This window comes from Kogia breviceps, chromosome 17 (assembly GCF_026419965.1).
Source record: "Kogia breviceps isolate mKogBre1 chromosome 17, mKogBre1 haplotype 1, whole genome shotgun sequence".
In the NCBI taxonomy this organism is placed as follows: Eukaryota; Metazoa; Chordata; class Mammalia; order Artiodactyla; family Physeteridae; genus Kogia; species Kogia breviceps.
Genome location: NC_081326.1, coordinates 76,193,813 through 76,209,109, shown reverse-complemented (window position 1 = coordinate 76,209,109; position 15,297 = coordinate 76,193,813). Strand labels below are relative to the sequence as shown.

Sequence of the window (15,297 nt, the reverse complement as noted above, 5' to 3'; positions counted from 1 at the left end):
CTGGGCGTCCGGCTCCAAGCACGTGCAGGGTCTCCCTCCTGCCCCGGTGCCAGGGGGCCCTCTCGGTGGTCCATCCCACCGATGGCGCCCTCCTGCGCAGGTGGCCGTCGCACCGAGGAACCCAAACTGCTAAGAAGGTGGGACCAGCCGAGCCCACGCCCACCCCACCCCCCTTTGCCCTGCCCTGCCCTCTGACCCGCACGGGGCTCACCCGCACCCCTCCCAGAACCTCGAACACAGCCCCCTGACCAAGTGACCCCTGACCTCCAGGTGACGTGCAGCCCTGCCACCAGGGTCCCTCCCCCTGCGATGTCTTCAACACCACCTGACATGCCTGTTTCTCGTGCTTTGCCGTTTAACACCGCCCAGACCCAGAAGGCAGCTCCACGAGAGCGGGGCTTTTGTTTTGTTTTGTTTTTGTTGTTTCTTGTCTTCATTGCGTGTCCCCAGCGCCTAGAACACCTCACAGGCGCTGGGTAACTAACTGCTGTGTGAGGGTTTGCGTGGCTGTAACCACGTGCCGTCCCCCGCACTGCACCTCCTTGACCACGTGTGGCCACTCCGCTTTTTCTCCCGTGTCCCAGCAGGCCCCTGCAGACCCCGGCCACAGGCCACAGCAGCCTGCTGGCGCATGGGAATGGTCCTGCCTGCGAAAAGGGAGGGACCCTCCCCCCAGCCAGGAACCTAAACCTCCCTCATCCTGGGAGAAATCAGACCCTTGTTCCTTCCTTCCCTCCCTCCCTCCATCCCTCCCTTCCCTGGGCACTTAGCAAGCACCACCCATGCGGCAGGCACCCCAGGCTGCCCATTCTCAGCGAGGCTGCAGAGAACTTCTCTCTCTGCACTTGGCTTCCCCGAAGTGCTCGGGGGATGGGTGGCCAGGGCAGCCCTGCAGAGAAGACCCTTCCCAGCCACCGTATGCCCAGAGAGCCACCCCAGGGCCTCTCCTAGCCGTCACTCACCTGGAGCGCCATCCCCGCCCCGGTCCTGGGTCAGGCTGGTGAGGCAGTTCTCGGGGCCACCGGCCACGCCGTCCCTCAGGCAGACGTCCCCGCGAGGCACCAGGGAGCCGGAGGCAGGGTCGCCGGTGTCCCCGCCCAGGCAGGCACAGGGGGTCTGCATGATGCCACAGGGGTGTGAGCTGCGGCTGCCAGCCAGACAGGCGTCCAGCCAGCGGCACAGCATCTGGCAGGCGGCCCGGCTGGGGTTGCGGTTGCCCACGACCAGGTACTCCACGGAGAAGTCGTCGCTGGGAGCGGGGGGACCCTCCTGGGGCGCGGGGCCGTCGTCCTGGGGCGGCCGCTGCCGCTGCATCTGCAGAAACTGCTTGCTGGCCTGCAGGAAGGCCAGGGGCGCCGAGGGGTCGCAGAGCCTCAGCACCTCGTCGAAGCTCTCCACGCCCAGGTAGGTGCGTGTGGACTCCAGGAAGGAGTCGAACTGGTAGGTGCGGACGCGGGTGGGGCCGCTGCAGGAGGGCGCCTTGGCCACCTTCACGTAGAGCGTGTAGCGGCGCGGGTCCGGGTTGCGCAGGGTCCAGGAGCAGCGCGAGGCGTTGGCCGGGAACACGGCGGCCGCCGAGAAGTACCCGAAGAACTTGCCCTGCACCAGCGTGGCGCACGGCTCGGCCCCGGGCCCCGCGGCCGTCCCCGCGGCTGCACCCGCGTGGTGCCCCAGCAGCAGCAGCAGCGGCCCGAGGATCCAGAGGGCGCCCGGGGCGGCGGCCTGGCCCCTCATCCTAGCTCGCGGGGCCGCCAGGGTTCCGCCGGCTGGGCAGGCAGGCGCGGGCCAGGCCTTGACATGCCAGGGTCCGGCAGCGAGCGGAGCGGGCCAGGGCCGGGGGGCAGGGCCTTCAAGCGAGGACAGGAGGAGGAGATGGCTTCAGGCGACTGAGTGGGCAGGGGCGGCTCCTAACGTCCGGGGCCCCAGTGCCCGCCTGTGGCCGCCAGCAGCCGCTGGAAGAGACAGAGCAGAGAGGGGACGCGTGAGCCCCCGGGGGAGGCTGGGACTTGGCACGCCGTGGGCAGTGCCCGCCCCGGGCTCCGGGCCCCCGGCACAGGCCCTGGCCTCGCTCTCAGGCACCTGCTCTGCCCACCTGTCTGTTTGCCACCTGCCAGCATGTCCACCTACAGGGGCAGGAGCCGGGGGCCGGGGCCCCTCCTCCCCCACCAAGCCGGAGCGGGAAGCAGTGGGCCGCCCCGGCCAGGGCCGCAGGCCACAGGGGCCTCGGCTGTGCCCGTCTGGCTGGGCAGCCTGGCGTGGCTCCACGGGCTCTGGGCCCGCCCGCCTGCGCTGGGGCGGCCACGGAGGCCGTTCCGCCCCTGGGCCTCTGTGGCCTCTCTGACCGTACCCCTCTCCAGCCCTCTTTCAGGGAAGAATCTGCAAACCCAGCCAGAGGGGAAGCAGGGCAGGGGAGTAGAGGAGACAGGTCATTCCAGGTCATTCCAGCGTTGCCCAGCTTCCCCGCAGCCTGGCCCCTCTGGGCCTTGCCTGATGCGGGTGCAGAGACCCCTCCCACTTCTGTTTAGTCACGGCAGGAGTGACCAGATTTTTGGGGGTGAGGGTAGGGCTGGTGCCCCGTCTCTGGGTCTCTGGCTGTGACTGTGACATCCACCCACCTCCCGTTGCCCCCCTTTCCTGCTCACACGGCCACTCAGGTGCCCCCTGTGGCCTCCCAGCCATGTTCCTGGCAGGGAGCCTCCCTCTCCGCGCCCTCGGAGTCACCTGCCGCCGCCACTGGGACCAGGCTTCGGCCTGCCGCTGCCCACTTAGCCAGGCTGCTCCCCGCCTCCCATCTCACGATGAGGAAATCAAGGCTCAGACGGGGTCACAGGGAGGGGGCGGGAGTACCCACACTCGGACCCCCCAGTATGACCCCAACCTTGTGGCCTGGGGCCACCTGCTCTGCACCAGGAGTGGGCACTGGCTGGGTGCCGCCTGTTCACACCTGGGGCGGGGGGCAGGTCCCGGCCCAGGTCAGCAGGGACACCGCAGAGCCGTCCTGGCCCCGGAAGCCAACGCTGCCCATCCTGATGCGCCTTCACGTGGACCCTGCAAAGTTCCTGCCGCCTAAACCTCAGCTTCCCCACTCTCCCTCCCCAAAGCCCCTGCTGGGCGTCGTCCCGGCAGCAGCTGGGCGGGTGGGCGAAGGAGGGGGAGCCACAGCAGCCCCCCGCAGCCCGCCTGGCCTGGTGCCGGCGCCTCAGCTCTGCCGACCGCGTACATGCCGGCCGCCTGCCCACAGGGGCTTGCTGCTTCTTGCTGCCTGGGCGCAGCTGGCCGGCGACACAAGGTCGGTCACTGCTCTGCAGTCCCTCCTGGCGTCCTTCCTGGCAGGCCTTTTAGGCAGAGCAGGAAGCTGGGCGGGGGCGGCCTCGGGCTGGCCAGGATGGCTGGACGCGGCTGCCCCGCGCATGGCGGTGCGGACTCGGCCAAGGCCCTCACTTCCCAGCCTCAGCCTCCCCACCTGCAAAGTGGGGTTGAAGCCTCACTCTCCCAGCATCAGGTCAGCGCTGGACCTGCGGGTTTACCCAGAGATGGAGCAGGAGGCAGCTGTGGTAGGGGCTCTGGACCACCAGGGGTGGCCCTGTGGGGCTCTTTAGTGGCCAACGCTCAGGTCCCCTGAGGAAAGAACTTGCAGACCCCTCATGCAGACCCTGCACTTGGCCCATGCTTCCAGGAAGCCCCTCTTCCGGTCGCGCCTCTAGGCCATCTGGGGGCCAGCCTCGGACGCCAGCATAGCGGAGCCGCCTGCCTTGGCCACCCACTGCCACGTGTGGGAACCGAGAGGCTGGGGCCAGGGTCCCACAGTCAATCCCAGACCTAGGAGGCCGCCCGCAGGGGTGGCCATGGCATCCGGAACCTCACCTGAGCCTCAGCCCCGGCTGCAGCACCCCCTCTCTTGGTCCCGGGCTGGGACCTAATGCAGCCACCAGGACCCCAGCTGGGGCCCCAGCCCCGGGACAAACCCTCCCCGATGCCCCGGAGAATCCCAGGTGAAAGTCGGCAAAGCCCAGCGGAAACTCTGATCGTGGTCAGGCGTTTCCCCCAACCCCACCCTGACCCCCGCCACGCGACAGCCGACCCACTCAGACTCATCCCCCTTGACCCGGGGTCAAGGCCACCCCAAAACCCAGCACCTTCCCCCAGAGGGGCCCGCTCGGTCCTGAGATGGCCCAGGCCGGGCCCGCACTCTCCCCTGCCCACCCCAGCCCCTGGCGGCCCACGCCACGGCCCTCCCGTCTGGAAAGTGGCGCAGACACCCGGCCTCAGGTGTCTCAGACACTCGGCCTCAAGGCTGCGCAGCTGCCTCCCCCACCCTGTGGGCTCACAGGTCTGGAGGGGCGTCCCAGCCAGGCCCAGCGTGGAGGGAGAGCACAGGAGAAGCAGGGCTCGTGGCGGGGAGGGGACCAAGGTTGGGCTCGATCCTGTGCGGGGCACCCCGTCTCCGCAGGAGCGATCCTGGGGCCCCTGCTGTGGTGCGGCCGTGCAGACGGGCACGTGGGGGCCACAGACCAACAACCTTGGTGGGGGCTTGCAGGCGCTGGGCGCCCGAGGCGGGATCCGGGCCCAGGCCTGCTGCACAAAGCCCCTGCCCTCTGAGAGCTGGCACTGCCCTAGGCCCGGCAGAACCGGCCCTAATCCTGCCCCTGCCCCAGGGCCCGTGGGAGCTGGGCCGAGCCGGGGCCCTCCTAGCATCCCTGCCGGCCGGCCCTCATCCGCACCAGCTCACTCCCCGCTCCTTGTGGGCCTGTCAGGGGAGCGAGGCCCACGCCAGTGTCCGGGCAAGAGAGTGAAGGGAGGGTCAGGTGCAGGACAGCGTCCCATTCAGAACTGCCCCTTCGAAGGGTGGCAACGCGGGGGCTGGCCTGGCGGTGAGGAAGGAGGCAGGGCAAGGATGCTCAGGACACAGAAGAGAGCGGCCCGGCCCCGGCCCCGGCTGGGAGGTGGGATGTGGAGGGGCCATTGCTGGCCTGGACCCGGGGAGGCGGGAGGTGCCCACGGGGACGGGGGATAAGTGGCAGGTCGGGACGCCACACCCGTGGGACTGAGGCTCTGCTGTGAGCCTTCAACAGGCTCTTGGGGCCAGGAGATGGCCTAGAAGAGCCCACCCACGGGGTTTTCACGCAGGGTTCCACAGGGCGGACCACTAGGGCCACCAGGGGGCCAGGCATCCTCTACACCTCGAACAGCTCCACACCCCGGGCCTTGGGAAAGGCTCTGCTGTCCGGAATGCTGTCCCAGCTCTGAGTCTGAGTGCCACAGAACTGGCCTGGCCCTGCCTCTTCTGGCTGGGTCTTGGGGCAGAGCTGGGCAGGAGGCCCAGGCCGTCAGCACGGACAGCTCCTGTGGCGGCCAGGAGTCACTCACCCTCCACCTGCCTGCGCACACCCCACACCCTGGCCTCTGCCCCGCCCCCAGCAGAGCCACAGATGCTTTCCACAGGCTGAGGCCGCTCCATCCCCATTAACCGCCTGCCTGAAATGCTCCAACAAGGCCTCGGATAAATGGCTCAGAGGTCCCCGTCTAGCCTTGGTCCGGGGCACACCCGTGTCAGGCCCCAGGCCACACGGCCGTGGTGGAGGCCGACCAGTGGAATCCATCCCAGGCCCGGGCAAGCAGAGCTGAGATGGGGTGGGGCGTGCAGGGGAGCCCCTGACCCCACCTGGCAGCCAGGGATAGTGTCCTGGAGGGGGCAATGCCGGGGAAGGGTCCCAGGAGGAGGGGGACAGCGTCAATCTTCGCTGGGGGGATTCCTCTGACGGGGGAGGGGGCACAGGCCGGGAGAGCCGGGGGGAGGCTTGTGTGGTGTCTGGGCTGGGAGGGTGGTCCGAGGACAAACGGGGTCACGGACGTGACCAGGCTTCCAGCTTGGGCATGTGGGCCATGGGTGGCGGGGACCCTCGCTGAGCCGGGGGGAGCAGACGTGTGCCCGTACATGTGCACGCACGTGCGTGTGCCAACACCTACGTCTGTGTGCGCGTGCCTGCACTGCGTCTGCACACACACACACGGCTCCCAGCAGGAGGAGGGCTCAGCGTGGAATCACGGGAGGCACAGGGCAGTGGGACAGGGCCTGGGGCTGAGAGAGGAGTGCTTGCCTGGAGGGGGAGCCCACGGCCAGGATGGAGCCCCGCGGAGGCCAGGGCAGGGCCTCAGAGAAGCGCCAGGCCAGCAGAAGGCCGGCTCCAGCCTGGGAGCTGTGGCCCCCGGGCTGGCCCTCGCCTCCTCCCCTCAGCCACACCCGGCACCCAGGCCTCCGCGGGGGGTCAAAGTCTACAGGCCTGGCGACCACAGGTGAGGGGGGGGTGGAAGAGGCTCCTGACCTCGGTGCCGGGGTCCAGCGAGGTTGCTGGTCGCTCCTCTCCAGAGGTGCTCACGGGGGCACTGTCTCCCAGGGGCTGCAGGCCCCCTGTCTGGTCCTTGAGTCCCCATATCCCAACCTGGGTCATTGCAGCGTCCATCTCCCCCTGCCCATCCTGGGCTCCCAAGGACGGTGGCCAATTCACACCCAAGCCCCCTCAGGCCCCCGCCTCTCCCATCACCTTCTCAGGGCCAAACTGCCCGGCTGCAGGGAAACCCTCCTGGTGTTCTGGCCCCCATCCCTTTGGCCAGCCTCTGCCCCGAACCTACCACGCGGCCTCTCAGAGCCTGCAGGGTGGCCTCGGGGTGAGGGGTGAGGGACCCCGGAGAGCCGGCCACGGCAGGCGGAGGACGAGGATCTGGAGTCACGGCGACGAGAGAGGGAGACGATGACCGGTTTACTGAGCGCCGACCGCACGCAGGACCGGTCTCAGATCTCACGGGGCCCCAGGAGGCAGGAGCAGTAGCGGCCCCACTTGGCAGCTGGCAGGGTCGCCACCCGCTGAGGGGTGACGTGCCCCCCTCCCACCACCGTCCCAGACGTATCTGCGCACGGGGGCACCTTCCAGCCCCTGGCCTCGATCAGAAGCCCTGGGTGCCTCGGGATCGCTGACACACAGGGGTGTGGGCTGGGTGCCCACCCATCAGCCTCCAGAAGTCTCCGGCCTCACCTCAGTCCGTGGGACGCTCCCCCCCCCCCCCCACCGCAACTGTCCAACACACAGGCCTGACCCAGGCCCTGCCTCCATCCCTCCCCACCCACCCCAGGCCGCCAATGGCATCCCCCGGCACCAGCCACAAAAGGCACTCTGTTGTCCTGCCCGGCCCTCTGAACAGTGCCCGCCTGTGTGTCCTGCAGAAGGCTGTACTGGGGGAGGGGCGGGTGGGCACCCGCGGCACGGAGGGCAGCCCAGGGGACCGGCGGCCAGGTGGGGCTGGGAGAGCTCGCAGGAGAGGCCCCCCGGGGGCACCTGGCCGCCCTGCTCACGGCAGCCTGCCCGCCCGACGGGGCCGCCGTCCTGGGCCGCGGCAGGTCACGCAGCCAGGCAGGCCTCCGTTCACGAGCAGAGCTGGGGGTGCCGCTAGGAGATCCCGCCCCCAGCCCTCCTGACTGACGTGTGGCGCATCCCAGGCCTTCCCCAAGGAGGCCCCGGCCACGTTCCACTCACAGCAGAGAGGTGGGAGCATGCCTGGGAGGTATCCCTGCGGGGCGGGGAGGGGCCGCCTGCGCGGGGCGGGGCTGCCGGCAGGGAGGCCTCCTTCCCCGGCCTGCCTGCCTGGGCACAGGGGCTGCCAGGGGCATCTGGCCAGAGGCCAGGCAGAGCTCCCCAGGAGGAAAAAGAAAGGTGCCCCGCAAGGTCCACTGCTGAGGCGGGGAGGGAGGTCCGCCCTCTGGCTCTGCTCCAGGCCTCCCCGCACACACCCTCACCCTCATCACACCTCTTCTTGCCCAGGAGCCTGTTACCCCAAACCACCTGTAGGCCTTGAAGACACCCCGTGCCCTCAAGCTCCCGGGCTGCCCCCGCTGCCCTGGCCCCTGCCCAGCAGACACCCACCTGTCCTTCAGGACATGGGCCAGGTGGCTGCCCTAGAAGCCTTACCTGAGCCTGCCGGACCCCTCCCCCTCGGAGCTCCCACTGAGTCCTGCGCCCCGGGCACGCACACACATGGCTGCATACACACACACACACACACACACACACACACACACGATGCCCTCGCGTGCACACAGACACGCTCTCTGGAGAGTCCCAGGCAGGGACAGTGAGAGCGGCTGCCCCATCAGCTGGGGCACCCCACCAGAGCGGGGAACTCTCCCGAGGAGGGGAGGTTCCTGAAAGTCTGGGTGTGACATATGTCACTGCCCTCTCCTCTCTGTGTGCCCCCCTGCTCCCAGAGAGGGAGACACACCTTCCACGCCCGCTCAGCGGCTGGCCTACAAGCGATGCCCACCCACACCCCACGCCGGGGCTCATCCAAGGTCACCTGTCCAAGGCCACATGGGGAGGGTGTGAGGACGGTGACAAGATTGGAAGAGGCGGTCAGGAAGGGTCCTGGCGGCCAGCAGACAACACTGAGGTCCCAGGGACGTCCCGGATAGGCCTGGCCAGGTGGGGACGCAGAGGTCCTGACAGCATGGAGTGGGGAGGGGGGATGACAACAGAGGAAGGGGGTGCTTAGCCTGGACGTGCTTCGGGAAACTGAAGACGTGCCTTGGTACCCAGTGGCCAGGGGTATCAAGGATCTGGACCTGGGCCTCCCCGAGACCCACGGGGCGCCCTCTCCCCTCCCTCCAGGATGGCCAAGGTGCCGGAGGGTGGCAGAGGGCGGGCGGGAGGAGACAGGGCAAACCGACCTGCGGCCCAGGGTGAGCGCCGGGGAGGATGGCAGACCCCGAGACTGGGACAGGACTGCGGAGGGAGCAGTGCGCGCGCGCGGGGGCGCCTGTGCACACGCGTGTGCAGTGCGTGCGGGAGCGTGTGCGCGGCAGCGGGGAGGGTCGCCGTGTACGGGGTGAGTGTGTGCACGTGTGTGAGCGGAAGGCTTTCCAGAGGCGCCCCTGCGCGCTGGGACCCAGACGGCCAGGGCTCTGGTGGGGAGCAGGGACAGCGCTCTCTCCGTTCTGGAGTCACTCGCATCTCTCTGGGACAACTGGGCCCTCACAGAGACCTGCACTGGCAGCCTCGCCCCCCAGGGCGGCACCTACGTGCACAGCGCCAGCTCCGCCCCTCTCTTGGGCAGGACTCCCTGCCCTACCCGGTGGGACTCCCTACCCTAAGTCTCTGAGCCTCAGACAAGTGCTGTCCAAAGTGCCCAGGCCGAGCAGGAGGGAGGTTCGGTGACTCAGCCAGGCCGCCTGGGTCGCCCGCAGAGCTCCGAGGCCCCTGCTCACCAGCACTTCAGCTCCTCTTCCTGCAGCCATGCCTCCACCTCTCCTCCCACCTCAGGGACCCGCCAGCCCACGTCTCAGCTGAGGGTCAGCACCCCCAAAACCGGACACAGCACGAGGGGATGGGGACAGCCTGGGTCTCATCTCACCGCCCACCTCGGTCCCTGAACCCCTGGAAACCCCCTGCCCCGCAGGCCTCTCCCGGTCCCACAGTCACCCAGCAGGGCCCAGCGGACCTTGGGGACCCCATCTACGCCCCCTCCAAGTAAGCCCTCGAGGATGCCCACAGACCCCAACGGACGGGGACGTGGGCGGTGATCGGCACGCACGTGGCGCAGATCCAAAGGTGAGGGCGGGGGAGCTGGGGGCCGGGGTGGGGCGCAGTGGTGGGGAGTGGGGGGATGAGACGGTGGGGGGTGACGGTGGGGGGTGAGCCAGCTGCCCCTGCGCACAGAGACCACCTCCATTTGTCCAAAGCACTTACAGGACAAACGCAGTTACGCTTGCGGAGCCACAGAACATCGTGGAAGGATAATACGGACCCATTAACAGGAGGACCTGGGGTCTGGGGAGGGAAGGAGACGCCCTTTGCGCTCCAGCCTTTTGGTGCTGCCCCCACCGCGGTTCACTTTCCAGTGAGTAGAAATGAATTAAGAGAAAGAGAAGGGGGCGGGGCTGCAGCCGGGAAGGAGAGAGGCCCCCGCCCACCCTGTGCTTTCCCTGGCAGCGCCGGTCCTCCCCTGCCCTGGGAGCCAGGAGGACACTGGGACGCGGGGATGGCTCCCTAAGAGACCTGAACCCAGGGGTTTACACTCAGCTGAGGCCACGGGTCCTGGGGGTCTCCCTGCGAAGTCCCGCCCTGCAGTGGGAGGGGCTTTGCCTCTGTCACCTGCAGCTGCGGCCGGCCGGGGCAAAGGCCTGGAATCAAAGTTCCAAGGGAAGCTCTTCCTCTCTCTGGCCTTACTTTTCCAACAACTGTAAATGGGCAGTGGGTGGGAAGAGGGTCTCTCCCGGTGCCCTGCGGCCCCAGGGTCCTCGGAGCGATGCCTTGTCCCCGGACATGAATGTCCACCTTGGGGCCCAGATTCCAGGGTAGCACATGCTAGCATTCTGTGCTGTGTTGTGGGTCTGTTTGTGGTGCACACTGATGGGGCTCTTGGGTGGTGTCAGGGTGATGGCCGTTCTGTGGTGACAACTGAAGTCTGGAGTCCAGTGCAGTTGTGGGCGGGGCAGCCCCATGCAACCTGGCTGCCCCTAGGAGCACCCTCCATCTCTTTGGTGTGTCCATCAGGCCAAGTCATCACCTCTGTTTACAACCCTGCCCCGTGGCCCCCACCACTCCCAGGACATAGCCCGATGCCTACAGGGATCTGTGGTCTGGCCCTGCTCCCTCTGAAGCCCTGGTCCTGCCATTCACTTTTCCAGCTCCTGTCTGCACCTCACACCTGCCACAGGGCCTTTGCATGGCTGGTCCCATACTGAGACCCTCCTCATCCTCACCACCACCACCGCTCTTCTCCCAGCTTAGCTGCCACTTCCCCGTGGAGGGCCCTTGGGGAGCCCCACCTCTGGGCTCCTGCAGGCTGCTGTCTTCCACCCCCAGGGGCCATTCACTGAGCCGAGCAAGGTCTCTCTCCTCCTGTATTCCCACCAGCTTTCACACCGGGTGGGGAGCATGCCCTATGCCTCGTCCACGCTGCACCACTAGTGCGAGTGTGTACACGTGGGCACCCACATGTTCAGTATGTGTGTGCACTTAGGCTGTGCACAAGGGTATCTGGGCCGTGTGTGTTTACACAGAAATCACAGCTCTGACCGGTGGCGCAGCTGCAGGCACGGAGGCTGGAGGACAGAGGGTTCCAGGGGACAATGGGATAGTGTGGGTTTGCTGGCTCGGATGGAGTTAACAAACCTCTCCGGGTTTGGGGTTTGGGGGGGCAGAGTTAGAGCTTTACTCCCAGGGGTCCACCTCTTGTACACAGCCAGTTACAGGACCTGCCACAGGCAAAATGTGGTTCGGTTAAATACTGCCATCCAGGTCGCACATTCACACAGACCTGCTCCGCGCTACACACACACACATGTGGCAGTCTGCATGCCTGCCGGCCAGGCATGCACATGCACGCGTAACACACATGTACACAAACATGGTCCTCAGGCCCGTGCACACGCTGTGCACGGAGGTACGGGGGCCCGGCGAGTGTGGGGAGACACAGGTGACAGCGCTCCGGCCCTGACGCGGGAGCGGCGGGACCGGCGAGAGGGAGGGGGCGCCCGGGGCTGCCCAGGATGGGGCGGGCGCCTGGGCCACGGAAGAGACGGAAGGGGCGGGCAGGCGGCCGGCGGCGCGGGCGCCCTCTCTCGGCCGAACGCGACAGCGCGCCGCCCTCCGCCACCGCCACCGCAGCCCCGCGCCCGCCGCCCCTGCCTGAGCTGGAGGCGTCCCCAGGGGGCGGGCTTGGGCCCCAGGACCCGTTCCGGAGGCGGGGCCGGGCCGAGCGGGTCGGCCAGGGGCCGAGGACTCCGCGGGAGGTTGCTCGCGCCCCGCTGCTCGTCTGGCCTTCCCGGGTCCGCCTCGTGCCCGTCCCCGCGGCCGCGCGTCCGCAGGCGCCCAGCTGCCTCCGGACCCGGCCGGTCGGGACGCCGCAGACCCAGCACGCTGCGGGCCCAGCACGCTGGACATCGGGACGAGCGCCGAGGACCTGAGCCGGAAGGGCTCCGAGACCCCCACCCTCGCCCCCATTTCACGGACGCGGCCACAGAGGCCCGAGAGGGGCCGGAGCCTGCGGACAAGGGAGGGCTCGACAACTTGGCTGCGTCCCCTCCCGGCCCAGGGTCTGGAGGAGAGCGGCGTGATAACGAGGGCGACGAATCGTCTTTTCCGCCCCCGCGCGGGAGCGTGGCGGGGACAAGCGCCCTTCTCCGGGATCGGAGGCGGAAAACTCCCTGCTCGAGCCTCCGCGCCGCGCCCGCCCGCGGAGCCGCGCGCCACCCTGGCGCATTCCCGCCGGCCTCGCGCTCGGCCCCCCGCCGCCCGGGCTCCGGTGCTCCCAGGCCGGTCCCCCCCCCCCGCCCCCCGCATCCAGGAGCAACAAGTCTGAAAGCAGCGCCGAGCGCCAGCTAGCTAGCCGGGAGGAAGGGCGCCGGGCCGGGCGCGGGGCGCTCCGGGATCCTGGAACGCGCGCAACGTCCGCCTCCGGGGACCGCGCGCGGGCGGCGGGCGCTCGGGGCTGACTCGGTGGGCGGCCCACACCCCCTCCCAAGGCCCCGACTCTGCACGGGCGGGGGCGCGCCCAGGAGCCCCCGCCCCCTCCTTCGCCTGCTTGACCTTGCTCGGGTACTCAAAGCCGGACCCGGCGGCACCCGGGCGTCCGGGCGCAGAGTTTCACTGCCGCCTGCGGTGGTGAGGGAGCGGCTCTCTCCCTCGACCTCCCTCGCTGCCTCGGCGGCGGCAGGGGTCGCCAAGAAATGAAAGGCTTCGGGTTCTAGGAGACGCTCTGGCCGCCTCCTCAGAACCCAGATACACCGTATATGCCACCTCCGGATGTGAAAAGGGACCCCAGCCTCCCGTTTGCCCTCTCCACCCGGCCCGCGCGGCCGCCGCTCGTAGGGGGCGTGTGTCTGTGTCGCGGCGGAAGGCACTGGGGGTCCCCTTAGGTCCCGAGGGTGGGTTGGGAGCGCAGACCTCCCGGCCCCCTCCCCAACACGTTCGCCAATCCGCTCCTCTGGGGCGTGGGTGCGCGCCCCCTGCCCACCCACACACCTGCACACCTTTCAACTCCTCGGGAGTTGCCGCTAAGGAATCCTCGACCCAGACCCGGGGGAATGGGACGTGTTGGGGAGCGCGCGGAGGGAAAGGGTGCTGAAGGGGGGGCGGGTTAGGACTCGTCCGGTCCCATCCTGGCTCCCTGCGCTCCAAGAAACTTGGAAGCCGAAAATAAAAGTGGGGAGGGTAAGGTGCCCAGCGGGCCGGGGTTTGGGTGCCTGAACGGGCGATCTCTCTAGGCTGCCTGGGAATTGACCCCAGCAGGAGCCGCCGCGGCCCGTTAGAGGTACGCGGGCTGGAAGCCGCAACCTCCGACGAGCCTTCCTGGCCACCTTGCTTCGCGGCGATTGTCAGCTCCGCCGCCCCCTCCCGAGGCAGGCCCGAGACGCGTTCTGCCCTGCCCAGGGGGCCGCGGAGACTAGTGGGAGAGGGCACCCGGCCGGGCCGAGAGCCCCAGCCTGCCCGGGAGGGGGCGGGGGCCAGGCTCATTCCTCGAGGCAGCTCCGCGCGGCTCCAAGCAGGCGCGGCGGCCGCGGAGGGCCGGCGGCCTCGGCCCGCTGGGAATGGGGACCGAGGAGTGCCCGGCGCCTGGCTTCCCCGCTTCCCGCGGAGAGGGCGCAGGGCCGACCCAAAGTTCGGAGCGGCTTATCCGCGCGGCCTGTGCGAGCGAGCGGAAAAGAAGCCGAGAACGGAATGAGCCAGGGCGTTCGTGTGTGTGGAGGGGGGCGGACGGGCGCTAGGGTAGCCCTCCGCCCGATCTGGGGATAAGAGAACCTCCGGGGAGTGTCCACCGCCAGTGCCGGGTCTACCGTGAGGCTTCGAGGGAGGCACTGTGCGTGGGGGAGGACATCTCGGGCCCCCACAATGTCTGTAGGGGCTCTGGCTGTCAAGAGGGCAAGGGGGACACACGGGGGTGTCCCTCCTGAACCTACCTGGGTCTGCGTGTGGCTGTGGGGACATCTGGGGCTCCCTGAGGCCCCTGCCAGCGTCCGTGTGTGGTGAGGACACAACGGGAACGCCTTCCCCAGCCTGCCCTGGGTCTGTGCCTGTGACGGGGAGGGGGTGTCTTCCCCAGCCCGGCCTGCGTGTGTGTGAGCCGGGGGCAGGTGAGCGGCGCCGAGGAGCCTCTCCCACGTCCAGGTCGCCCCCTCCTCAGCCCCCCAGTGCGGGCGCGCGGAGACCTGCCAGATTCCGTCGCGGCCGCTGGAGGAGGCAGGGGGCGGGGGAATGGGGGGGGGGTCCAAACTCCCGAGCTCCGAGCGCAAACCTCGGAGCTGTGAAGCTCCAAACGGCGAAGTTAAGAAGTCCGGGCGTCCGCCCCTCCCCCGGCCCCCTCCCACCCTCGCTGCGCCCCCTTTCGCCGCGCCCCCAGCCCCCAGCCGCCCGCCGGAGCCTTCCTTACCTTCCCGGCAGCAGCGGCCCCGCTGGCGAAGACTTGATCCGGCGAGTTGCAAATACCCAGGAGCGCCCCGCGTCGCAGGCGGCCGAGCCGGGCGTCCGGGCGGAGGGGGGGGTCCTCCTGCCTCCGCCGCCCCCGGCCCGCTCCAGGCCTAGCAGCGACGCCCCCGGGAGCGCACCCGCCGGCGCGCGCAGGCCCCCTCCCCTCCCCCCGCCTGCCGGCGCCCCCCGGGCGCCGGGGAGGTCCGGATGCCCGGGCTGCTGGCGATGCGGAGCGCGCGGGCCCGGGCCCGGCCAGGACGCGGCGCGGCCGCCTGTGTTCCCGGCTCGCCGGCTCCACGCTCGCTCCGCCGGGGCCGCCGCCAACGCCGCGCCCGCCGCCGCCTGCGCCCGCCGCTCCCTCTCCGGCCGCCGCCGCCGCTCCGCTCCTCTCGCCTGCCCCGCTCCTCTCGCCTTTTTTCCCCTTCCTGAGGCGGGGGGGGCGAGCCGAGCCGAGCCGAGCCGGGGGCGGGGCGGCGCGGGGAGGAGGAGGAGGAGGCCGAGGACGGGGAGAAGGAGGAGGAGAGAGGCGAGCTGCTTCCCCCACCGGGCTGCCGGCTCTCCCCAATCTCTCCCTCTCTGAAACTGGATCCCGAATCGGGAGCCAGAGACTGCATTACGGATTACATCAGGCTTTATAGCGCTTCCAGATCACACATTAGAGGGGAGCGCGAGCGGGGGGCGGGGTGTGGGGGAGGGGAGAGAGATAACGGGGTGGGGGGCACGGGTAAGACGCACATAAGCGCGCACACCGAGGAGAGCCCAGCTCCTGCCCCATGCAGCAGGAAAACCAAGAGTTGGGTCTCGGCTCTCTGCCTCTTCCAGGAGCCGAGGAGTGGCCGCC

General features: G+C 69.3%; 1 protein-coding gene across 11 annotated transcripts in view; it reads right to left on the bottom strand.

Annotated features, from left to right (window-relative positions):
• The window catches only part of ADGRB1 (adhesion G protein-coupled receptor B1), a 77,017-nt gene extending 62,435 nt beyond the window's left edge, over positions 1-14,582 (bottom strand). For 5 of the 11 annotated variants that reach the window (XM_067018102.1, XM_067018109.1, XM_067018098.1 and 2 more), the window contains exons 1-2: positions 14,419-14,582; positions 963-1,952 (exon numbers count right to left, since the gene is read on the bottom strand). In XM_067018102.1, the coding sequence (XP_066874203.1) occupies positions 963-1,734 (772 nt within the window). In that variant the 5' untranslated portion in view covers positions 1,735-1,952; positions 14,419-14,582. Of the gene's footprint in view, positions 1-962; positions 1,953-6,630; positions 6,788-13,948; positions 14,047-14,418 lie in introns of those variants that run through there. The other 6 variants (XM_059042561.2, XM_067018105.1, XM_067018106.1 and 3 more) reach the window with 3 other exon arrangements.
• Between the last annotated feature and the right edge of the window lie 715 nt (positions 14,583-15,297).